The 26,101-nt window shown below is 43.3% G+C and overlaps 2 protein-coding genes across 6 annotated transcripts in view; both read left to right on the forward strand.

The window, feature by feature from the left end:
• The first annotated feature begins 1,313 nt into the window (after positions 1-1,313).
• Positions 1,314-11,068, forward strand: LOC148410129 (transmembrane protein 238-like). Of its 4 annotated transcripts, none has more exons than XM_088436406.1 (3): positions 1,314-3,209; positions 6,559-7,577; positions 8,747-11,068. In XM_088436406.1, exons 2-3 carry the CDS (start codon positions 7,092-7,094, stop codon positions 8,855-8,857), a joined length of 597 nt encoding a protein of 198 aa, XP_088292532.1. In that variant the 5' UTR covers positions 1,314-3,209; positions 6,559-7,091; the 3' UTR covers positions 8,858-11,068. The 4 variants fall into 4 exon arrangements, 3 of the variants coding, with proteins under 3 accessions (XP_088292532.1, XP_088292534.1, XP_088292533.1); XM_088436408.1 differs by having other exon boundaries at positions 1,321-3,209; positions 6,559-7,652; positions 8,747-8,873; XR_015868127.1 differs by lacking the exons at positions 6,559-7,577; positions 8,747-11,068 and adding an exon at positions 5,391-6,542.
• A 5,332-nt stretch (positions 11,069-16,400) lies between these two features.
• The window catches only part of rrn3 (RRN3 homolog, RNA polymerase I transcription factor), a 39,764-nt gene continuing 30,063 nt past the window's right edge, over positions 16,401-26,101 (forward strand). For both annotated transcript variants that reach the window (XM_088436403.1, XM_088436404.1), the window contains exons 1-3: positions 16,401-16,752; positions 16,935-16,991; positions 17,076-17,165. In XM_088436403.1, coding sequence (XP_088292529.1) covers positions 16,657-16,752; positions 16,935-16,991; positions 17,076-17,165 — 243 coding nt within the window. In that variant the 5' untranslated portion in view covers positions 16,401-16,656. The remainder of the gene's footprint in view (positions 16,753-16,934; positions 16,992-17,075; positions 17,166-26,101) is intronic.

Below are 26,101 nucleotides of genomic sequence, written 5' to 3' on the forward strand. Positions count from 1 at the left end.
ACTACAAATGCAGTATTCGATTTAAGGATGTTGTTAGAAAAATACAGAGAAGGTCAGAGGGACCTACTCTGTGTCTAAGTAGATCAAGAGAAAACTTATGACAGGGGAACCAGAGATGAACCATGACATTGTATGAGGTCTGGAGTGACAGAGAAGTATGTTAATACGTACAGGACATGTAAGGACAGTAAGACAGTGGTGAAATGCGCTGTAGGTGTGACAGAAGAATTTAAGGTGAATGTGGGACTGCATCAAGGATCAGCTCGGAGCCCTACTTGTTTGCTGTGATAGACTTAGGACGAGGTTCGATAGGAATCTCAATGGACATTGATGTTTGCAAATGACATTGTGATCTGTTGTGAGAGTAGGCAACAGGTGGAGGAAGAGCTAGAGTGGTGAAGGTTGGCCCCTGAAAAGACACCGCAGTTAGATGGAGTAAATGTGTGTCAATGAGAGGGAGCCAAGTGGAAAAGTAATGCAGGGATGAGAGATAAAGAAGGTGGAGGATTTTAAGTATTTGGAATCAGGACTCCAGAGCAATGAGAAGTGTGGAAAAGAGGTCAAGAATGGATAAATGTGTTATATGAAATGAATTAATTGTGTTAATAAAATGAAACGAAAGGTCTACAACACTGTGGTGCGACCAGCTATGTTCTTTGGGCTGGGTACAGTGCCACTGAGGACAAGGCAGGAGCAGAGCTGGAGGTAGCAGAGATGAAGATGCTGAGGATCTGTTTGGGAGTGGTGTCCAAAATGGACAGGAATTAATACATGTTAGAGTTTGGGGAGATAGTCAGAGAGGACTGACAGATTGTCAATCCAGACAATAGAAAGTGAATATTTATGTAGAAGAAGGCTGAATTTTGAATTGCCAGACCGAAGGTCAAGACCAGGGTTTCTTTTTGGAGTTTGAGATCTCTTTTTGGAAATCAAATTTTCCAAGGACCCCTATTGCAAATGTTTGCAGAAACAAAACAATAAAAACTACTTGAAGCCAAACATAAGTGCCCTTGTTATTCAACAACATATTAGATGTGACAACAACTATATTTGGTACTTTTCTGCCACACTGAAGTTTACAAAATAAATTATTATTATTTTAATTATTATTATTAAATATTATTATTATTATTATATAAAATTATTATTTCATATCAAATCAAGTTTATTTGTATAGTTGAGATTCACCAAAGGGCTTTACAGGTGAAAAAAGTCACACAAGGACTCCTTTTCATCAAAAATACACAACAACATCCCCTGATCAAAGCTCCCAGAAAGGGAAGGAAAAACTCAAAAACCCCAATTTGGGGAAAAATCAGAAACCTTCAGAAGGGACCACAAGTGGGAGGAGCCCCCTTCCAGGCTCAACAGGTTGAAGTGGATGCTGAGTGTACAAAATACAGATAAACACATGATGCCATATTAGGCAGGAAATGTCCAGTGCAAAGCCTGCGACAGCAGGCGAAGCCACCAGGCAGGATCCTCCAAGTGGATCCATCCCAGCAAAAATGCTGCAGAGGAAACAGTCCATCACATAACCCTCAATGGTTGTTCAGGGCTGGATGCCGGCATTCAAATCATTTCTCACCATCCAGCCCCCTCTCCAAACCAAGAGAAGGGGGCAGGAAAGAGAAAAAGAAAGCTACAATCAGACTCATTAACTAAATGCTTGAGTGTATAAATGCGTTTTTAGTTGGGATTTAAAGATTTCTACTGAGGTGGCTGCACAAACCTCCATAGGTAGGGCATTCCAAAGTACTGCTGTGCAAATGGAAAAAGCCCTTGATCCTGCGGACTACTTCTTAGCCCGCGGGGTTGTTAACAACCGGCATTTTGTGATCAAAGTTGTCGTCTGGATGGAACATAAGGTAATGCCAAGTCAATGAGATAGGAAGGAGGTGAACCTTGTAAAATTTTATAAGTCATTAACAACACTTTAAAATTACATGTTAGGTGTACTGGAAGCCTATGCAGGTTAGCTAGTATTGGGGTAATATGATCAAACTTTCTCGTCAAGAGTCGTGCTGCTGCATTTTGTACCGACTGCAAACTTGATGCAGGACATGGTAAGCCCACAAAACAATACGTTACACTAGTCAAGTCGTGATGGAACAAAAGCATAAATTAATGTTTCAGCATCACTAGTAGACACAGTAGGGCGAATTTTGGCGATCTTGCGAAGGTCAAATATCATGCCAAGGTTTTTTGCTGAGCCACTTGGGGCAGTAGTACGATTATCCATGTTCAAAGTGGTATTCTTAAACAAGTGCTAATAATGAGCAGGGCCAATGATTAACATCTCTGTATTACTGGGGTTGAGAAGCAGTAAATTGGAAGGCATCCGTTGTTTCATCTAGGCAAGGTAGACATCCAGGTTACAGCACTTATGCGGCTCTGTTACTTCTAAAGGCATGTATAGTTTGGCATCAGCAAGCATAGCAATGAAAACCTACTAGCATGTTTACGTATAATATCACCAGGAGAAATCATGTAGATGTTTAACGGTAAAGGACCAAGTACTGACCCCTGCGGGACACCACATTAAACGGAGAAAGATTCAGAGGTCGCATTGCCATGAGAGACTATTCGTCCTTTCTGAGATGTAAGATCTGAACCAAGAAAGTGCTGACCCTGAGATACCACCTAATAATTCAAGACGTTCTAGAAGTACAGTGGACCCCTCGTTTACGATTTCCCTGGGTTGTGTTTTTTTCACCTTACGATGTCTATCGAGGCATTTTTTTGACCGCTCTTTACATCTTTTTTTTCGCGGTACAACAAAAACTTCTCAAACATGGCGGTCAGTGTGCGCACGTCGCTCCGTGTCATACGTCTGTACGCGCGTCACCGCTTACAGCACTAGAATGCTGGTCTGCTATTGGTCGGCGTCACCTATCCCTAAGATACTGGTCTGCGTCACGGAAGGAGTAAGATGCTGGTCTGCTATTGGTCAGCGTCACGTTTCCAAAATGGCTTTGTTCGCCTGTGAGTGCTTACATAAACGTATGTATAGTGCGTTTTGGTGCTTAATTCAAACTTGAATTGGTCAGCCATGGGTCCCGAGATTGCTAGTGATGTTAAAGAGAGAAGTAAGAAGAGGTTTTATATGGAAAGGAAGCTGGAGATGATCAAATATGAAGAAGGCTAAGCTAGGCTAGGCTACCCTCACTATGGAATATGGCAATATCGAGCTCTTACCGCACTCAAAGGTAAATAAAACCTTTCAGTATTATATATTTATATTATTTAATTGTATACATGTATATTATATATAAGTAGCACTCACCAAACTATTTTGATACCAATTTGCAGTATGTATATACAATTTTTATGTTTTCAACTGGGGTTTTACACACATTTCCTATTTAACATAGGTTTGGATTGCCCCCATATGGCAAATTCGCATTACGATCCCAACCGTGGATCGGACTAACCGGGGACCCACTGTGTATGATGCATATGAATTAAAGTGTCAAATGCGGCACTAGGGTCAAGTAATAATAATATTGAGATGTTGGAATCCATGGCTAAGAAAACATCATTTGTCACTTTTACAAGGGCTGTCTCGGGTGAGTGATTGGTCCTAAATCCTGACTGAGGGAGTTCAATTCTATTGTACTTACTTTACAAAGAAAAAAAGAACAACCCGTGGGGACAACCATATATAAATACAAAGCCTGATATGTAGCCAAAGGATTTGACCAAAAGAAAGGGGTAAACTATGATGAGAATTTGCAGAATATATCAGAAGTTGCATCAGAAGAAGGTAACAAATTAGTGCGCAAACTAGAAAAATCCCAACCTAAAGGGAGGCAAAACCATAAAGAGGGAAACTGGGTGTGTTGAACTCGCGAACCTGTCAGGGTCAGCTTACCCTATCGGCACAAATATTTCTCATGCACAGTTTAGTGAAAAGAAAAACAAAATCTGCGGCATGTTATGTGCTAACGATACAGTTGGCCCAATAATAAGAGAAAATGACCAGCACTACTTTGTGTGCTTCTAATTTTGTGTACTTTTGTGTGCCCAAACCTGTTAATCCACAACATAAATTGATAACAGATAGATGACTGTATGGTATGGAACGCTCGAAAAAAACTTTACCGCTGGCCTGGAATTTGGTAGTTCACGAGACCATGTTTTTGAATCGTGCTATGAAGATCTTCCTGATCTACAAGCATAGTTACTGGCTCAAATATGGTGCCGTGTCGACATGTTTCAGCTCTTGCCCCAAACGTATGTATACATATAGCTGTGTGTTTGTGCGCATGTGTGTGTGCCCTTGGTTTTTGACACAACATAAATTGATAACAGAAAGGTGGCTGTATGGTATGGGACACTCGAAGAAAACTTTACCGCTGTCCAGGAATTTGGTAGTTAGCAAGACCATTTACTTGAATCGTGCTACGAAGACCTACCTGATCTACAGTGGTATGAAAAAGTATATGAACCTTTTGGAATTTCTCACACTTCTGAATGAAATCACCATCAAATGTGACCTGATCTTTGTTAAAATCACACAGATGAAACAACAGTGTCTGCTTTAACTAAAACCACCCAAACATTTATAGGTTTTCATCTTTTAATGAGGATAGCTTGCAAACAATGACAGAAGGGAGAGGAATAAGTAACCGAACCCTCTGCCTAAAGATACTTAAAGAGCAATTGATACCAATTTTTACCAAACAATTTGAGTCAGGTGTGTGCCCAATCACTGATGAGTGGCTTAAAGCTGCCCTGCCCACCATAAAACACACACCTGGTAAGAATTGTCTTGATGAGAAGCATTGTTTGATGTGCACCATGGTTTGCTCAAAGGAGCTGTCTGAAGACCTGCAATCAAAAATTGTTGGATTGTATAAAGCCGGCAAAGGATACAAAACCATCTCTAAAAGTCTGCATGTTCATCAATTGTTCCTGTCCTTTAAGTTGCTTCCTAACAAAGGAGGCTGGTTGACTTCACGATCAGCCCTCGAGCTTGAGGACGATTGCATAGCTTCTCAGCAAGATTCAACGCAGCAGGTCTTTCTTTATTTTAGGGCCATGCTTTCCAACTTTGTAGCCGAGTCGGGCCAAATCGAAACAATTGTTTATGCTTTAGAAAGAAAAAAAAACTGGTAGTGCAATACACAATTTCAATATTAATTTTCAAATCCTAGTTCAGTCGACTAGGTTAGGGACAGATGTTTAAAAAATAGATGGTTTTGGTGGGGCTAACTTTAGCAGCTAGCCTACATCAATGTTCTTGTCTTTAACGCACTGTTTAATTTTTAACATGAGTTTTTGTATGCTTCATCTTGATACACATTGACCAGAACTATTTATTGGTTATTATTAATAGCAATTGTCCAGTGAAAATTAGCGTTAGCTTACCTTGTCGTTTTTGCTAGTTGCGACAGAGATCTTGCTGACAAGGTTTCCAAATGCTGGTGAATCTACTTTGGAAAGCGGCGGCATATCTTCTACATACGACATACTCCACCACGAATCTCCTAACCTCGAAGTGGAAGTGGCATCTCTTCCTTTGTAAATGTTGACGTATGATAACATGCCCAAAATGAGTTTGTTTGTTGATCCAACAACTTGTGACTTTGGATAACATGCTAGCTAATATTAGTTCTTATCTTCAGCATGTTATTTATAGTGCTGCCCTGTGTGCGTTTCACATTTGTATTTGTGCCAGGTATTTCCCTTGAAATTAAAAGCTTTTGTAATTCACTTTTATTGTTGACAATGTTGACTGGTTCGTGGTGATAAAAAGGTTGGAGTCTTAAAATTGCTCATCACACAGAGATATATAGAGAAAACTGCCTTGCTCAATCTATCTATCATCCAAACCCTTTTTCCAAATGGCATCCATCCATTGTCTGATACTGTATTTCCAAATTCAAACGCGAGAAACTAAATTAATGACTAACATTTGTTTTATCTCAACTCATCTTGGTTAAAAGTCAGGAAGAAAGAAAGCAGCATGTTGTCACTAGGAGTAGTATGAGCAACCCGTCATAAACACACGGCACATGCACACACACATACATGTTAATCCTTCCTTTTCAAGACTTCTGCAATTTGCACTGGAACACTTTCAGTCAAGGTCTGGGTCACAGCTTGACTGATGGTACCCCACTCTTGAATAATCAATGCTTGGAGTTTGCCAGAATTAGTCTGCCTTTGTTTTTTCACCCGCCTCATGAGAAATGGACACAGATTTTCAAAGAGATTAATGTCTGGGGAGTTTCATGGCCAAAGACCCAAAATATCAATGTTGTTCTCTCTCTCACTTTTGCCTACCAAACTGTCCATTGGTGGTTGCTCTGTTTTGGAGGATGTTTTGGTACAATTATATATTCATGGCTGTGTTTTTAGGCAAAATTGTTAGTGAGCCCAGTCCCTTGGCTGAGACGTAACCCCACACATGATGGATGGTAGCATTCCCCTTTATCTGGAGAAGTCCAGATATGATTTTTTTTCCAGATGCCCCAAACAATTGGAATGGGGAATCATCAAATATAATTTTACCCCAAGTCCTAAGCAGTCCAATCACTGTACCTTTTGCAGAATATCAGAGGCCATTCTCCAAATGTCTTCGCTTCACTGTCCATGCAGATCCACTCACACCTGCTCGCTGCCAATCCTGACCAAGCTCCGCACTACTGGTGACCCGATCTTGCATCCTAAATGAACTTTAGGTAGTGGTCCTGGCATTTGGTGGACCTTCTTGAGTGCCCCGAAACCTTCTTCACAGCAATGAACCTCTCCTTGAAGTTCCCGATAAATGTTTAATTTAGATGCAATTTTACTAGCAGCAATATCTTTGCCCATAAAGCCCTAAGTGTGCATGACAATGGTGATTCATACAATGTGTCAACATAACATTTGCCCATGACTGTAGGCTATTTGTTGAGCAATACCTCTGTGAAAGTTGTAGTAGCAGATGGAGAAAAAAAAAAAAAAGACTGCCTTGCAGGTAGCAACGTAAACCCTCCTCCATTTGGCTCAGACCCTCCCCTATTGCTTCTCACCTAGCTCACCTTACAGCCGTTCTGCTGACATATGAAACCTGTACAGAGTGTGATCAACTGCAGGCAGACATGGAACCAGCATACAGGGGCCTAGGTCGCTGTGTTTGTTGTTTCTGGCTGGCTGTGGCTTTTGACGTTGTTGGTCTCCTCGTTCTTCTGATCGGGGTGTTCATCAATGTTTTTTTCTATGATCTGCTAATCTACGCTGGCGCCATTGTCATCTTCCTCAGCCTCATTTGGTGGGTGTTTTGGTACTCCGGCAATATCGAGGTGCTCTCTGCCGAACTGCAGGATGACGTGGGTTTAGTAAAGAAGGACAAGGGTGCTCTGGGTGGCATCAGCAGGGCATTTCTGCGGCTGTCCAGCCGCTTCTCCAGCGGCATCAGGAATTCGTTGCGCGAGAACGGCGAGATGGCGGCCAACAGTAGCAGCCAGCAAAGAGGCGCGCGAAAGTCAGCTTCAGTTCCAACCGTTGCTCCAGTATTGCCGCAGGTGGTCATTGCTATGGCAACCTTGACGCCAAATGAGCCAACTTTACGTACTTCTTTCTCTACGGTGGGTCATGATGATGTGAAGATGCCTCCCACAGCAACAGAGACTTCGCCAACATAATGGAAAACCACGGATGAGGTCGATCACAAGATTGTATAATGAAATTCTTGTAAAAGTAATTCAGAGAATGTTGTTTTTTGGGGTCTTGGAAATAATTAGGTTCTTGTTCAGATGCCATTCTTATATTAAGAACAAGTTATTACATGAGATGTTTTTTGATTTAATTATGTCAAAACAGTATTGATCATTTCCCACAATTGTCTTACAAAGATTAATTCCCAGTGGCAAATGCTTTTCGAGCACCACTTGCATATGTAAGGTAAAATGCTTCCAAGGCAGGTGGAAAGCCAGTTGAATTTTACATTTCAAGAGCTAAGTTGATTCAGAATAAGAAATCTGTGACCTTGTCATTAAATTTAATTCTTTTTGCTCAAATTGATCGGTTAGACATGATCATTTGAAAGTGAAATACTTCTATTCATCATCATTAACCTGCCAGTTAAGTGGAAGCACCTGTGGCTGAAGCCAAACTTTGGCAGGGTTTTTCCTTTCTTGACCTGAAATTCCCATCTCTGGTGAACGTCAATGGCCCAAACAAACCCCAAAGAGCTGCTACCCTTGCTAACACTCACCATCATTCATCCTTCAGTGAGAAAGTGATTGTGTTAATTGAAGTTGTAAATTAAAAGAACTTGTCCGAGATCAGAACTCATCATTGAGATTTGGGAGTCAAGACTGAGTAGAGACTAAGACGATTTGTAGTCATGGCAAGAACAAGATTTTTTAGGTCAAACACTAAAATCATTACAAGTTTGAGAATTGTTAGATAATTTCTTAAATTTTTATTTTGTTTTAAATACATCTGAGAGACAAAAATGGTGTCTGCATTGCTTTCAAAACGTGAAAAAGTCTCAAATCTTTCATCTTAATTTGACACACCTGCCCCCCTCCCTCGCTCGTATGCTTTGTTTGTCAGTCGCAGACCACAAAGTAGGAACCAAGTATTATCAGTAGTTTATTATTAACCTTTAGTTTTTACTGCAACACACCAGATTAAACAACGGAAAGCTGAGCCGCACTTATGTTATTCATCAGCCACACTCTGGTGCCAAAGTCAAGTGTAAATTACATTCCCAGGTTCCTGGTCATTTTAACTTTCGTTTCACTTGCAGAGACTTCATGACCCCAGTGGTGACCCAAGGAGCGTCTGCATTATGCTTCAACTTGGCTCTGTCTTTTTTTTGTTTTTGTTTTCATTGCAATATCCGTGTTGTTCATGTTGACTCAATAAACCTGCAAGCAAATGTGGAATTTAATTGAATTTAATTGGATGAATTTTGTATGATTCTTACTTCCAAGCTTTTAGCTGTGAAGCTACCCATTTGTGCAATTCATTTTAAGTTAGTGATTGTCCACATAAGCCCCATCTGCAAAGACCTTTCTTGATCTGCCTACTCCATTTAACTTCCACAGATTTTATTATTATATTTGTTATCAGGTTTGTAAGGAAAAGTGGCTAGTCATCTCTTAATATCCACTCAAAAATTTATGGTTTTATAGTATTTACTGGTGGGGGATATTCCTCTACAAGTGGAGCACTTTCTTTGTGCACTCAGCGATGTCCCACTATTCAAGGCTGCGTCCTCTAAGTTTCATAAGTCCATTAGTTAAGGTTTGTGCGGTTTGTTCGGGCCAGTTTAATTAATCCAATGAAGTCAGAGCTAAATTCTCCGTCACTGTAGAGTGACAACGTAAAAAATCAAATTCACGTCCTCAATAGAATGATACACAGCCCAGTTTACACAACAGTTTGTTCAATAAACAAACAAATTCGCTCAGAATAGGAGGAAATGCGACGCACATGCTTAGCTCGATGAAACTATCAGACAGAGCTGCGGACTCCAATTGGAGCCAACGTGTGTGGACCGTCTACTCTGAGGGCAACTCCAGCCCTGGAAGAGGGACAGACAACAATACGTTACCTTTTGCTAAAGCAGCAGCGGAGCTGTTCTGCCAACAGCAGAAAAAGAAAACTCTCCTGTTCAAGTTGTCTGCAGTAAGCTCTTGTAAGTGTTCAGGTTTTTCAAGTTGCAATAGTTTTATTGTCATATGAGTACTAGGACATAGTGTTTGGTCCTCACACTTTCTCTCATTAAAAATTCTGCCTCAGTGTCATTGTTTGTGTTGCTCCCACATTAAGCGCACTATCTGTGTGCACGCAGCATCGTTATTCAAATCCGTGTCCTCAAAAAGTTTCATAAGTCCATTAGTTATGGTTTGAGCGGTTCATTTGGGACCCGGTTGCGCTAGCTCATGGTTGTGCAACATGTTTTTTTTTTTTTTTAAATAACTATTTAACTACTTCCAACGCTAAACATGGTGGATCAATACAGTATAGCACTGCCTTCCTGCAGTGAGCATCCAGTCACGTCACATTCAATGTGAGGCCTCTAGATGGTGATCTTATGACTCGGTTGGCTATTGCAGCAGTATATTAAAAATATGGGCCTGTTTACATTGGTTTTAGCACATAGCACAGAAGGCCCGCAACTGTTGAAGCGAATGCCCTTGCGCTTTGGGCGAAGGCTGATTTCATAAATCCTGGCGACATAAATTAGCTTAACTCTAATTGGCTAAATAGTCTAAAATATATATACTACAGCACTTGAAGGAACATAACGAAATGTATATAATATGACACGAAAAGAACAGAATATGGAGAATAATTTTATATATGAAATATATAGATATTTAGTAAAAATAATTTTAAAATGAAATTGACTTTTATTATAGTAATTAGAATTACTACAGTTTATTACATTTATGATAATGCCAGGTTATATTAGGCCGGCAGAGAAGGCCTTGCTGGCCCTGACAGTCCACCACTGCTGTAAAGTGACAACATAAACGATCTCATTCACACCATCACCAGAACTATATGCAGCCCCGACAGCCATTCCAAGCCACCGCGGTTCACCAACTTTACACAGGACTTGTGAGAGGAATGGTAATTAGTGATGCTTCCCATAGCCGTTGAAAACCCGAATATATTGTGCAACCATGGTTATATAAGTTGTTTTTCACTAACTTGTTTTTGGTCAGGACGTTTTGACCGTTTTACTATCTTGTTTTCATACCAAAGAAGAACATTGTTGTGGGAGGTTGACAGTTATTATTGTATAAGATGTTTTCATCAAAGGAGAACATTATTGAGTAAGATGCTTTTCAGAGCCCGAAGGACACACTTAAGTGTCAATAGCAAACCGGGAAACAGGTGTTGCGGCGCCAGGGCGGACGGGTAGGCCACCTGCCCTTCCTCGCGCTTGCAACTGAAAAGTACAAAAGAGAGATGCAGAGTACAAACAGGTAGAGTCTGCTGCGGGTTGCGTACGAACGCCCAGCTGGTTGACAAGCGGAGCTCTGCCTGGGTATTGGCTCTCCACCTTCTCGGCATAGGTAAGAGGCTCATATGATGATTTCACGCAATGTCAACTTTATTTTGAGAACTTGCATTTGGTCAAAATAAATATGCCAGTTATTTGGGCTAAATAGCATTTGGGAACGTTGGTCTTTTGTTGAGTGTCGTCTTTGTCTCCTGAGCGCCGACCAGCACCGATCCTTTCACTAAAACAACTTGTAAGATCTGGTCTGCCGCCATGCGCCATGGTCAATTTCACAGTTCAGAAAGCACCAAACGGGAAAAGAAACTTGATGTACATCTGAATTTACTAAGAAAAAGAGCACTGCTCATGGACAGGTTTGTCTTTTACTTTGTAGATTGATTGGGGGAATCCAAAAGCAATTGGTTTTCCTTCTCTGTGTCATCAAGACAAAATGAATAAATATTTTCATCCTGTTGTCATTGTGTAATTGTCATGTTCTGTGTGGGTTTTTCTGAGGGGAGTTTAGTTGTGGGGTTTTGTTTTTGTTTTGCCTTTCAGTTCTTCTCTTTGTCGAGTCTGCCCCCCTCGTTAGCTTGATCCTGTCCACCTGTTGTCTATGTGTTCCTGCCCCTTGTGTCAGCCTCATGTGTCAGCCAATCAGCTCCCTCTGCCTCACATTCTCCTCCAGCTGTTCCTCGTTGTTATCATTAGTGTCTTAATTTTAAAAGGGATTGTATGTTTTCCCCGCACAGTCTTGCTGTCGCACTTCCCAGACACTCATCATTCCCATGTTGCCTCCTGTTCCTTGTAGCCCCCAGTAAGTTTGAGTTTGTGTTTAGCGTTTCGGTTGTACTTTGCAATTTTTTTTTTTTATTCCTTCTCTCCCAGCCTATGTTTTACATTAAACCAACATCTATTGAGACTCATCCCTCTCAGCCCGGCATTTTTTGGTTTCACCTTTTCCACGTCCCGCACCTCCTCATGCCGCCACGCCAAGATGTGACAGAATGACCCGACCTCGCCGCCGGCGCACCACCTGCGAATGCCCTCAGCCCGTCAGCCAATCTTGTGTTCCCCACGTAAGCCCTCTTGTTCCTCGTTGTACTCTTTGTCCGAGCCCTCCTCCAACACAGCCCCGCACCTGTCCTCCACACGTCCTTCTTCCGCGACCTACACCTGTGTTTCCGAGCTCCCTTACCCCATCATTTTTCCACCCCAGGTCTTTTGCAATTCCGATTTCTCCGACCTGGACGATTACTCACCACCCTCGTTTCCGTCCAAGCAGCCCCCACCACCTATTAGCCCTCCTCACTACATAATTGACTCAGATTTTTCTGATTTTGTTAAACTTCGTTCTGAGTCCGGTTCTGAATTTGTTTGCCGGTCCTTTTCATTCAACAACTTTGATTTTTACACTGATTTTCTTTATTCTAGCCCTTGCCCCTCAGTTCATAGCAGTGATTTAGACTCTAATTTAGATGATTATGAATTTGAGCCTTTCGTTAGCTGTGACCTTTACCGGGGCACCCGTTTGGGTTTCTGCCCATCACGTGGCGGCCGACGGGGGCACTTGGGTAAATGTCACCGGCCCTCAATTTCACGTGACCGTACACCTATCCCGGCACACCCAAATCCAGAGTCATTCCCTCCGGTCGCCACCTCACCTTTTTTTTCATTTTCTTCATCCCGCCTCGATTCACTCGGTCCACGTGCACCTTCTCCCATTCCGGTCAAGTCAGCCCCCTGTGTCTCCTGTGTTACCCAAGCTCCTCGGCGGCAGGCTGATGTGGCTAGTGCTTCAGTCCCTAGTCCTCAGCCAGACAAGCTGAAGGTCCCTGTCCCAGCTCCCCGGTCATAGTGCGTCCCCGTCCCGGCGACTGAGCATGCGAGCCTGCGCCCACACAACCGGATCTCCCGGACCCTGCGCCCACGCAGCCGGATCTCCCGGACCCCGCGCCCACGCAGATGGATATCCCGGGCCAGGCGCCCACACAGCTGGATCTCCCGGGCCATGCGCCCTGGTACCGGACCATGGCACTCCCATGAGTTAGCTGGAACCCCTGTCCCAAACCCTCAGTCTGCATTAAACACACGTCTCCCAAGTCCTCAGTCCATGCAAGGCACGTGTCTCTCGAGTTCTATGTTCCGAGGCACTAACCTCCTAAGTTCTCCAGTTCGCGCAAAGTATGAGCCTACCGAGTTTGCCAATCTGTGCTAGGCGCAAGTCTCCAGAGTTCCGCTGTCAGAGCATGCCTTCAGAGTCCTTCGTCCAAGCACAGAGTTGCCTAGTCCTGATGCTCCCGTTCCTCTCTGGATTCCTGGCCTGCACTGCGGCCACGAGCCACTGCAGCTGCACTTGGAGACGCTGGCCGGGCCGCTGCAGCCGGCCTCAGAGTCCCCCGTTAAGCTGCTGCAGCCCCCTTCAGAGTCGTTTATCAGACCTTGGCAGTCATCCCCTGAGGCCCAAGTACCGCTGCGACAGATGACTTCTGAGCGACCGGCCGATACGTTGCTGCAGCCGTCCGTCCACCCTCGGCCATCTCCCGTGCCTCAGGTCAGTCGGGTTTGACCATTTACATCTACGGTCCGTCCCCAGCAAACGGGGGAGGCTAAGGGTGAGCAGCCAGTCGCAGCACTGTTGCCACCGTCGCTCGAGCAGCCAGTTGCGGCCTTGCCGCTGCCTCCCGAAACTCAAAGCCAGGCACTGCCGATATTACAGGTCTAATACATAAAATATATGCACTGCTTAGTAACGCCTCATCTTCATACCTTTTATTTTTGCTGGATTACATGTTTTATAGTCCACAACATGCATGTGACATTGTACTTTTACTGAACTGAAAATGGTAAGTCTTATTGTTTTGTATTGTATTGTATTGTATTGTATTGTATTGTAGCAGCTTCCTCGTCCCCATCCAAAGTGATAACAAGTGTCATCGAGTGACCTTTGAAATGGGTGGGGTTTAAAGCAGCTTCCAAGCGACTGCTCTATGAATCTGGTTATTTTTACAACACTGCAAACAGCAATAAACACTTTCGGGGTAGATGGAAGCAGGTTTCTGAAGCACTGAATGATGCAACATAATAAGTAAATATAATTATAGTATGGTCTGAAAAGCATTGCTTAAATGTAGTAAATGTTGAATTGGAGTTCATATTGTTGGCTTAACAAAGTTATGAACAGTAGAGCTAGATTACCCAAAGTTGTGGTCAGTTAGAAGTACACCATGCATCCAGGGCTGCTGGCTTGCTGGCACAGCTCCCAGCCATCATTGGGCAGTAGGCCAGCCCTGGACTGGTTGCCAGCCAATCACAGTCAGAGCTAAGCCTTTTAATATATTTTTGCAAAGCAGTATTTTCTTCATTAATTCCATTGAGTCAATTTTCAACAAGGAAACCAAACAGATTTAAAAGTTAACACCTTTAATCACCACTGTCACTTCACGTGTATTACATACATTTTTACAAACGCATATTCAGGCCTCTCATATCAGACCTGCTAAGACAGCACATTATATGGGCAAATGCAAAGGGTTCCATGGTGTGGCACAAACAGGAAGAAACTTTTTCACAATTATCACATTAGCTAGGCGTGTGCCACGACTGGACTGGAAACTCGGAGGGTGGGTGTTGACGAGCATTATGCACAGCGGCACAGTGCCAGGGCTCCGGAACGTGCAGCTGCCGGGGTGCAGGGTCCGGAAATGTCCAGCTGCTGGGGCGCAGGGTCCAGAACGCACTGTTGCCGGGGAGCTGGGACGGGGCGCACTGTTGCCGGAGTGCTGGGACAGGGGCACACTGTTGCCGGGGTTGTGGGACTAACCGCATTAGTCTGCTGCTTGGAAAATTGGGAACAACGGAGACACCAGTAGGAGAAACGACTGGAATGGGGGAAGGTGCAGGTGAAGGAAATGGCTCAAGATGAGGTGAAAGCAGCAAAACACCACTTGACAGGGGTTCGGATACCAGAGGGAGTGACTGAGAAAAAGTGTGTGCACGGACATGAGGGTTGTGATGCAAACGAGATACGAGACCCTTTCTCGGGCGCTACCACCAACCATATGGCATACAGTTAAACGAGTGCCCGAGTAAAGGTCACAGCTTGATGACATGTGACCATGATTGATTTGACCAAAGCAGTAGTGACCTTTGGCAGATTTTTACAAACATTGTTGAGCAACAATAGATTCTTTTGTTTTGTTTTGTTTTTGTTTTGTTTTGTTTTGTTTTGTGTAAATGAAAATTCACCCACTCTTTTGTGTGTCTACTGTTAAGGTTTTTTTAAGGTCAAAATCCAAATCTCAGGCTACGTTTGTGACACTTTTTGCTTTAATTCACTGAATGTTTCACGAGGTGATGTCAAATACATGGTGGACCCTTGTTACAACCTTGTGACAACTTAAACCCTTAATGGTGTAGGTACGTATCTTTTAACACAGGTATCTGGTGGCTTGATCCATTGCACAAAAAGAAAATGAAATAAAGTGGCTACACCATGTATTATTATAAAAGAGATTTATATTGGAATACATTAGTTCACATATTTGTTTATAATTATTCTTAGTTGACATAAATTTATTTATTTAAATACATTGAAATTTAAGCTAAGTCTGAGAGAATGTTGTCACTGTTCCAGTAACCTACAATGGAAATATCATTAGACCCCTGGTCTCTGAACTTCAGCATTGATTTTTAGTGTCTGCTCAGTTTAAATAGCAGATCCCATGTTACCTTTGTGACTGATACAACAAAGTGACTCTCAACCTTTTTTGAGTGATACAACTCCAAGTAGTAGCGTATATTTTATTCAGCAACTGCAGAATATAGATTTTGTGTAACATCTGTTTTGTAACTGGCTTGTCATTAATTCCAATGTATTGTCGGATAAACACACATTTTAGCAGTAATTTGTTTCATGTTCCACTTAAATTGCTTTCAATTTTAAAAGAACAATATACGGTTTCTGTCACTGTACTTAAAACATTTAAAAGGTGCCTTAAAGTGTTCTCATTTTAGTCTTCAGTTCATACTGAAAGGATCACGTCTCCTTTCTTATTCCTGATTGCTGGAACTAATGGCGTTACGTGTGCACATATAATTCGAATCTTCATCAAAAGGACGATTCATCTTAAACTTTGACAGAACTAAATCGAAAGAAAGACACAAAAGCAAGTGAACGTGAGTGCACTGCATTTCAAACACTAAGACCTCTATGTCAGGAAAGACATTTGATTTTGGTATAACTTATGGAATTATTGACGGAATTTTTAATTTTATTCATATTCAAACAACAAAACAACCAGCATTCCTCGAAAGAAATTCAGCAGTTACTGTATATACTATCCACTTAGTACCTGTTTCATTTTCGTATTGGTGCTATGTTTTTTGTAGCCACTAGTTGACCCTAAGGAGCGGTACTGCGCTTTACAACCCACTAAAAATTTCATCAGAAGAAGAAGTTGACTTTGGCTTAAGCGGACCTGCGAATGTAGTATGCGTTAATGAAACGTGTTTACTGGCCGTAGAATCGTAACGTATATTTTCTTTTAACAATGAATATAGGTATTCACAGACTAACAAACATTTTTCTTGAAGTTATTAAGGAAATCATGCACTGATTTACTCCAGCTGCCGTCAAGATATTCATTCGAGAAGCTAACCCTGCTAATATCGAACAAGCCATCGTGTATTTCAAAAGTATGGAGATAGAAGATCGGGATTTTCTGAACACTCCTCCTTTAAAGACGGTCAGGTTTGGCGGTAGTGTTGTGGAAACGTTAGCCAAGTATAAACAGGTGAGCGGTAAAGTATTTGTTTTTTTTATGTTGTTTTGTTGTTTTTCTTTTATTTCATTTTTGCTGGTTTGGAGTTTTGTTAAATCCATTCACGCTTTTGAAGTGTTTTTATTTACTTTGTCGTTGTTTCCGTTACTCATTGTCTCAATCCTTACGTTACAAGTTTCTCTTTTTGTGTGCAGGGAGACTTGCGCGATTATGAACTTCTTAAGCATCAGCTGTCTGACCCTGAGATAAAGGTAAAAGTGTACGGTATTCAAGAAAACTGTAATCGTCGTAATGGCAGCACGTCACAAATTTGTGTCTGTTCTCCCTTTTCATAGGATGCACAGATTATTACATGGCTCCAAGAATTTCGAACTTGTGTCGCTCAGCTCACCAAAGACCATGAACAACTCATCTATACTGTCTTAGTATGGTGGAACTGCAATCATTTAACTTTCCTTAATCTTTCACACAGACACACACACACACACACACATGCACGCACACACTTGATAATGGCCAAAATAATAATAATCATGATTATTTTGCTCAATATTGAAATCACGATTATTTATCATGTTTGGTCAAACGTGTATTTATTGCCTTTTTTTAACAAGCAGTATATAAACAATGCTTCAAGGCTTGAGAATTACATATAATTAACTGAAATAGATAGATAGATAGATAGATAGATAGATACTTTATTCATCCCCGTAGGGAAATTCACATTTCCAGCAGTATCCTCAAGTCGAGATATAAAATATGAGAAATAAAATACACAAGATACACTTAAGTCCAGTACAGAAGTATACTTAAGGTGCTTGTTAACAGTGTAAACAGAATAGTGTGAATCGTTGGAGTCTAGTGCAAGTATAATTAAGGTGCTTGTATAAAGTGAATAGTGCAGTGCAGAGTATGAGGTTTAGAGTTTAATGTGAGCTTTTACTGCCCCGGGTGGAGTTGAAGAGCCTCATGGCATGGGGGAGGAATGATCTCCTCAGCCTGTCCGTGGAGCAGGACAGTGACAGCAATCTGTCACTGAAGCAGCTCCTCTGTCTGTGGATGATGCTGTGTAGTGGATGTGTTGGATTGTCCATGATTGATAGCAGCTTGTTTAGCGCTCGTCGCTCAGCCACAGTTGTCAGACTGTCCAGCTCTGTGCCCACAACCGAGCCCGCCTTCCTCACCAGTTTATCCAGACGCGAGGCGTCCTTCTTCTTGGTGCTGCCTCCCCAGCACACTACTGCGTAGAGGAGGGCGCTCGCCACAACAGTCTGGTAGAACATCTGCAGGAGCTTTTTGCAGATGTTGAAGGACGCCAGCCTTCTGAGGAAGTACAGTCGGCTCTGTCATTTCCTGCACAGAGCTTCTGTGTTGGTAGTCCAATCCAGTTTATTGTCCAGCTGCACACCCAGGTATTTGTAGGTCTGGACAAACTCTACACATTCTCCTTTGATGGTTACTGGTTCCGGATGGGGTTTAGGCCTCCTGAAGTCCACCACCATCTCCCTGGTCTTGGTGGTGTTCAGGTGCAGATGGTTAGCGTCGCTCCATGAGACAAAGTCCTGGATCAGTTTCCTGTACTCCCCCTCCTGCCCACTCCTGATACATCCCACGATAGCAGTGTCATCTGCAAACTTCTGCACGTGGCAGGACTCAGAGTTGTACTGGAAGTCTGACGTATACAGGGTGAACAGGACAGGAGACAGCACGGTCCCCTGTGGCGCTCCTGTGCTGCTGACAACAGTGTCGGACGTACAGCCCCCCAGTCTCACGTACTGGGGTCTGCCTGTCAGGTAGTCCGTAATCCATGCCACAAGGTGTGAGCCTACTCCCATCTCTGTCAGTTTACCACTGTTTTGTTGAAAGGATCGGTGCCGGTCGGCGCGCAGGAGACAAAGACAACACTCAACAAAAGACCAACGTTCCCAAATGCTATTTAGCCCAAACAACTGGCATATTTATTTTGACCAAATGCAAGTTCTCAAATAGTTGACATTGCGTGAAATCATCATATGAGCCTCTTACCTATGCCGAGAAGGTGGAGAGCCAACACCCAAGTAGAGCTCCGCTTGTCAACCGGCTGGGCGTCCGTACGTAACCCGCAGCAGACTCTACTTGTTTGTACTCTGCATCTCTCTTTTGTATTTTTTAGTTGCGTGCACGAGGAAGGGCGGGTGGCCTACCCGTCCGCCCTGGCGCCGCAACACCTGTTTCCCGATTTGATATTGACACTTAAGTGTGTCCTTCAGGCTCTGAAAAACATCATACTCGAAAACATCTTGTACAATAATACCTGTCAACTTCCCACGACAATGTTCTTCTTTGTTATGGGAACAAGACAGTGAAGCGGTCAAATGTCCTGACCAAAAACAAGTTAGTGAAAAACAGCATATATAACCATGGTTGCACAATATATTTGGGTTTTCAACGGCTATGGGAAGCATCACTAATTACAATTCCTCTCATTCCACTCTTGAGGCTTCACATATTAGTTGATATACGCGTCAAACGTTGATGGTAACACTATTTCATTTCCCGTATGTTCAAAAATATCATGAAAGAACATGGACCATACTTCCTGCAACGTTAGGTTTCGGTGAATATATTGATGTGTTAAATATCCTTGCCATCTAGCATAAATGTATACATGAGTGGGATGAGGTGTCAACTTAACAGTGTAGATCTCGACACCAAAGTGTCCGTTGCGTATGTCAAGGTGTACAATCATCTCATGCGTTGCATAATCACCCACTCCACCTCAGCTCGGATACGTCTTACATAGATACACGTTAGCAGGTTACATATTGATAACAATACTATTACAATAACCAACAGAATCAGAGGGGGCACCAAAGTCCTCCTTTTGCACAGTTGAATCTATTTTACCATAAAATCTGATCCTATCATGCTAATCTCTCCAAACAACCATTACACATAAAGCATCGATCTTCCACCTTCTAAATTCATATCTTGTAAGGCGCCAGGCTTTCCTCAGCATTTGCGTACCCCTTTTCCCTTTTTTTTTTTTTGAACAGGGCCAGTATACAAAAACAATTCTGCCCTCTCTGCCTCCCTCTGTCTCAACATGCAAAATTTACCACTTGGATCATGAAATACAACTCCCCATCACACATCCATGCAGACCTCTATACAAGTGTGGTTGGCAGAGAAGGGTCACATTTCTGCCTTCAGAAAGTGGAAAATAAATTACAAAATAAGTCGCAATTGCTGTAAAAAAAAAAAGGGGGGGGGGCAGAGGCCCCTGATTGCCACCCCTGCTCTCCACGCCCCTGCCCCGTCCCGTTAGCTGCAATTCTCGCAAGCAGCCCTGTTTGATGTCCACTTGACTGTCTTATTTTCTCTGCAAGTCATTTAGTGGCCGTTGCCACTTCCAAATTCAACTTTTTCTCTTTTATCGATTTTGCTATTTGAAATTTTTCTTCAGCTTTGTTCTACCAAATTCAGTGGTCTCTATCAATTTGCCAATTTCAAATATTTTCCACTTTGAAGAACAACAACAGCAACAACAACAAAACCAACTCTAGCAACAACGACAATTCTCACAATTATGACAACAACAATAACAGCAACACATGCAGCAAACTGTGTGAACATTTCAACAGAGCAAGCTTCACAGGCTTACACTCACAATCACTTCTCATTTTCATACCACAGCCTCCCAAGCTGGCTATCATACAACAACATGCCTACATATTATTAAACTACGAAAACACAACATCTACAATCACTTCAACATCATCTAGCTATCCACCCCTGGCATAGCCTCACATATAACACATCAACTTTGTGTATTTTATTTGTGTTTCAACCACTAATTATTCATTGCCAGTTAATCTAGCATTCGAAAACATCCTAATTTTTAATTCAGTCTCAACTGATCCCATAATACATTTTTCCATTTTCCTCATTTCACCTGTGTGCTGAAAATCAACCCCGCGAATAGACCAGTTCCTGCCCACAAACCTCAGGTTTGAAACCATCTCAAATCTGTCACCTTGACTTTCAACTATACAAACTAAATAAAACATGATCTAACAGTGTCTTTTAGCCACATTTCAACCAATATCGTCTATCTCCAACAATCCAACATATGAACATGCAACACACCAACAGTTACACACCAGCAAACTGACAAATACACACGCAGATCCACATCACGCAACATGCAGTTTACAACGTATATGCAGACTTTATTAAGCACGTACAAGACACATTTTTGCGCACACCATTTCAAATGGCATCACTCCTTTGGCTTCCTATCAACCCTCAGTACTCAGATGTGGAGCTGAGACCCAGTCCCGAAAAGGGTCTTGCTGCCGTGGCCACGGTCTTGCCTGGTTGTCAACTCCGCCTCTGAAAACCTCAGGTGTCTGGGCTCAAGAATATGGTGGTAAACTCAGGCACAAATTGTTGGTGTCTGCCTTCCACCGCTAATCTGGGTCTCCTGTCTAGCTGTGTTAGTTGCCGACAGGTTGGTGGCTGCAGTCAAATCATCATCTCCCCAAACATCCCCGTTCCACTCCTCCGAATTCCACTGCGCTGATAGCCCAATAGTAAATGAACGGGTTTGCGCTTGTTCTATTTTACAAAATTTCTTCTTTCGCCCTCTTCGCGCTACTCGGGAGATATGCATTACAACTTTTTCCGTTATACTCTGCATTTTTGCCAAATTCTTCTTTAATTTTTTCACTATAACCTCTAACTGGATAACCTCTTGCCCCTTTTGATTTTCTGCGCTTCTAACTTTATCCAATTCCAACACGCAATTTTTCCAAGCTTCCGCACACCTCCACAACATCTGCAGCGTGCCTTCAAGCAGAGCACGAGCATTCACTTCCACCCGCTTCAACATATCACACAATGCCAGCGGAGTGGCGGCGGGATTCCAAGCTTCCGCACACATCCAAAACATCTGCAGCGTGCCTCCCAGCGGAGCACGAGCATTCACTTCCACCCGCTTCAACATATCACACAATGCCAGCGGAGTGGCGGCGGGATTCACTCCTGTCCACGGTCCAGGGCGTCCCCCACGCTCCCGTAAGACAGCTTCTACTTCTCGGAAAGTGGTGCCTTCCCACCCGGGCACCACCTCCTCCTCTGGTGCCACTTCCGCACCCTTATTTCTCTTTCTAAAACAACGCATTCTGTTTTTATCTCCTGCGCGTAGCCCGCACAATCCTGCCGACAACGCCAAAAATGTTTTGTTGAAAGGATCGGTGCCGGTCGGCGCGCAGGAGACAAAGACAACACTCAACAAAAGACCAACGTTCCCAAATGCTATTTAGCCCAAACAACTGGCATATTTATTTTGACCAAATGCAAGTTCTCAAATAGTTGACATTGCGTGAAATCATCATATGAGCCTCTTACCTATGCCGAGAAGGTGGAGAGCCAACACCCAAGTAGAGCTCCGCTTGTCAACCGGCTGGGCGTCCGTACGTAACCCGCAGCAGACTCTACTTGTTTGTACTCTGCATCTCTCTTTTGTATTTTTTAGTTGCGTGCACGAGGAAGGGCGGGTGGCCTACCCGTCCGCCCTGGCGCCGCAACACCTGTTTCCCGATTTGATATTGACACTTAAGTGTGTCCTTCAGGCTCTGAAAAACATCATACTCGAAAACATCTTGTACAATAATACCTGTCAACTTCCCACGACAATGTTCTTCTTTGTTATGGGAACAAGACAGTGAAGCGGTCAAATGTCCTGACCAAAAACAAGTTAGTGAAAAACAGCATATATAACCATGGTTGCACAATATATTTGGGTTTTCAACGGCTATGGGAAGCATCACTAATTACAATTCCTCTCAACCACTGAGCAGCAAAGGCTGTATGGTGTTGAAGGCGCTGGAGAAGTCCAAAAAAGTAATCCTCACTGCACCACTGCCACTGTCCAGGTGAGAGAGGGATCGGTGTAGCATATAGATTATAGCGTCCTCCACTCCTACCTTCTCCTGGTAGGCAAACTGCAGGGGGTCAGTGGCATGGCAGACCTGTGGCCTCAGGTGGTGTAGCAGCAACCGCTCCATGGTCTTCATCACGTGTGATGTCAGGGCGACCGGCCTGAAGTCGTTGAGCTCCTCCGGTCGTGGTTTCTTTGGGACTGGGATAATGCAGGATGTCTTCCACAGCTGGGGGACCCTCCCCCGTTGCAGGCTCAGGTTGAAGATGCGCTGTAGAGGGTCTCCCAGCTCCAACGCACAAGCCTTCAGCAGTCGCGGGGATACTCCATCTGGACCTGCTGCCTTGTTGGGTCGCAGCCTCCTCAGCTCTCCACACACCTGGGCTGCAGTGATCTTGGGTGGGGGGGAGATGTCCTCCTCTGTGCTGGTGTCTAGGGGGGGAGGGTGAGCTAGGAGGGAAGCTGCAGTACTCCGGGGTGGGAACGAGTGGGGGTGGTCAAACCTGTTGAAAAAGTTATTCAGCTGGTTGACTCTCCCCCTATCTCCTTCCATGGCAGCACCCCGCTTTGTGCTGCAGCCGGTGATAGTCTTCATTCCATCCCACACCTCCTTTATGCTGTTGTTCTGCAGCTTCCGCTCCAATTTCCTCCTGTACTGCTCCTTCGCCTCCCGGAGCTGGACTCTGAGCTCCCTCTGCACCCGCTTTAGCTCCTGCTGATCACCGTCTTTAAAGGCCCTCTTCTTCTGGTTCAGAAGGCCTTTGATGTCGCTAGTGATCCAGGGCTTATTGTTAGCATAGCAGCGAACAGTTCTTACAGGAACAACAGTGTCCATGCAGAAGTTGATGTAGTCTGTAGTGCAGTTTGCCACCTCCTCAATGTCTCCCCCATGTGACCCCTGCAGTACATCCCAGTCTGTAGATTCAAAGCAGTCTCTCAGAGCCTGCTCTGCCTCAGTAGACCACTTCCTGAATGAGCGTGTGGTTGCTGGTAGCCTCCTCACTTTTGGTTTGTAGTGGGGCTGAAGCAGAATGAGGTTATGGTCTGCTTTCCCCAGTGCAGGCAGTGGAGTAGCACTGTATGCATCCTTAATGTTTGCATACAGCAGGTCAATGGTCCTATTTCCCCTGGTGTTACAGTCCACATACTGGAAGAAAGCAGGTAATGTTTTGTCCAGAGTCACATGATTGAAGTCCCCAGTGATTAACAGAATGGCCTCGGGGTGCTGTGTTTGTAGTTTAGCCACAGCGGAGTGGATGACGTCACACGCTACGTCCGCGTTGGCGCGCGGTGGGATGTAAACAATGACCACAATGGCGGTTCCGAACTCTCTAGGCAAGTAATAGGGACGCAAACTTACGGCCAAAAGTTCGATGTCCCTGCAGCAGGTGGAAATCTTTGTATTTATATGTCCGGGATTACACCATCTTGTATTCACGTACATAGCGAGTCCGCCTCCTTTCCGTTTCCCGCAGGCTTTTGTGTCTCTGTCTGCCCTAACTGTGCTGAAGCCGGGTAGCTCCACGTTGGCGTCCGGGATGCTAGCCGTGAGCCACGTTTCAGTAAAGCACAGCAAACTGCACTCCCTGTAGGCTCTGATATTTTTCACCAGCGCAGCCAGTTCGTCGGTCTTGTTTGGTAGTGAGTTCACATTTCCCATGATCACAGACGGGACAGAAGGCTTGTATCGCCACTTCGCCGCTAGCCGCTTAGCCTTTAGCTTGGCTCCAGCTCTGCAGCCACGATAAGGTCTCCTTACCTCGTCAGGTAAATGTGGGATCTCACCGGCACGGGACTTTTTCAGGGCAAGGAGTTGCTTTCTCGTGTAAACGCGTTTCTGTGCGTTAAAGTCCATATCCATAGAATTAAAGTCCATATCCATAGAAAAAGAACGAAAAGTAACAAAATAACACGGAGCTGCTGGAAAGGCTACCACTCGCGACGGCGCTGGAAGTAAACTTAATAACTAAAAAACTTAGTAAAATAAATAAAGTAAATAATCATTAAATCAAACCCAAGACATGGCAAAAACTTGGCACACAGGGCAACACAGCAGACTTGCTTACTGTGTGCAAACCAATGAAAAAAATAAAATCTACTTCAAACCAAGCACAGTATTTACTTTTAACCCTTGGGGGCTTGTGAAAAACATAGTCCACATTTCATTTTTCTTTAAAAAAAATGTCACTGCTTTTGAAGTGTCATAACAAAACCATTTCTCACTATATTTTTATGTTCAAGCACTCTAAATGTTCAGTGGCATCAGACCTATCCATTAATAACTAATTAAAAAATGTATATGCCTTTTATGGACAACAATAGCAGAATTTTGCTAATAGCAAAACAAAAGATATTGCATTGGTTTGCACTTATGTAAGTTAGCTTTATTGCCCTCTGTCAAGTTTTTGCAATATCCTGAGTTGAGTTTGTATTATTATTTGCGTTACTTATTTATTTTAGTTTATATTATTATTATTTGTAAGTATCAAGTCTTGAAGCCTTGTTCATCTACTGCTTATTAAAAAAAAGGCAAGAAATAGACATGTTTGACCAAACAAGATGAATAATCCTAATAATAATCGTGATTTCAATATTGACCAAAATAAGCGGGATAATTGTTTGGGACATAATAGTGCATCCCTAGTCACTGAGCACTTTTTGTCAGCAGACTGACACGTCACATCACGCACACAGTCTGTCATGTCATCTTCTAAAAGTGCTAAAGTGAGCGGCAAGCAACACTTTTGCAGACTTTGAGGACCCCTTTCAAGACTTGCGGGCCCAACTTCAAAACATTACAATTCAAAACTCGCAGGCCACCCTCTTTTGCATATGCAAAACTAGTATGGACGCATTAGCAAGACAAACACAGACGTGGAAGCACACATTGGCGCCAACAAACGCACGAACTGGCAAAAAAAACCTTCAAGCACCAATGTAAATCCTCATGCAATCCATATTGTGTTTATTGAACGATATACTCCTGCTGTGCAGCGAGCGTTTGTAAAGAAATCCTAACCCAGTTGAGGGCCCGTTGAAGTGATTCATATAGTAATCAATAGAAATGTGTGATAAAACAACAGGCTTACAGTATCTATATAGGAAATGGCTATTATATTATAATGGCTATGGGCCTCAGTGGGACAAAAACTGGATTTAAGTCACGTTCCAGGGTATCGCTTGCCGCGACGTTGTCAAGCATACATACAGGCTCGTGGGGGCCACACAAGATACTGAAAAGCATTTTGATTTGTAGAAATTAAGTTTTGGAAAAAATGGACTAGCCTGCTACATCTTCATTTCATTCTGATTTTCTGGTGACTACACAGTAGAGCCTTCTGTAGGCTGAAAACCTTTATTTTCATTAAAAGACTTGGTATCCTTTTGTTCCTAAGACACTGCCCTGTCGATTTTTGTGTAGATATCCAACTTCATATT

The sequence above is a fragment of the Hippichthys cyanospilos genome, chromosome 16, assembly GCF_059441005.1.
Source record: "Hippichthys cyanospilos isolate Australia breed blue-spotted pipefish chromosome 16, RoL_Hcya_1.0, whole genome shotgun sequence".
In the NCBI taxonomy this organism is placed as follows: Eukaryota; Metazoa; Chordata; class Actinopteri; order Syngnathiformes; family Syngnathidae; genus Hippichthys; species Hippichthys cyanospilos.

Bases quoted from the DNA above. Each gene is read 5' to 3' on its own strand.
- LOC148410129 (XM_088436406.1), top strand. From the start codon at position 7,092: ATGGAACCAGCATACAGGGGCCTAGGTCGCTGTGTTTGTTGTTTCTGG. The intron at 7,578-8,746 runs GTGGGTCATGAT...TTTCACTTGCAG, and splicing joins TACGTACTTCTTTCTCTACG to AGACTTCATGACCCCAGTGG.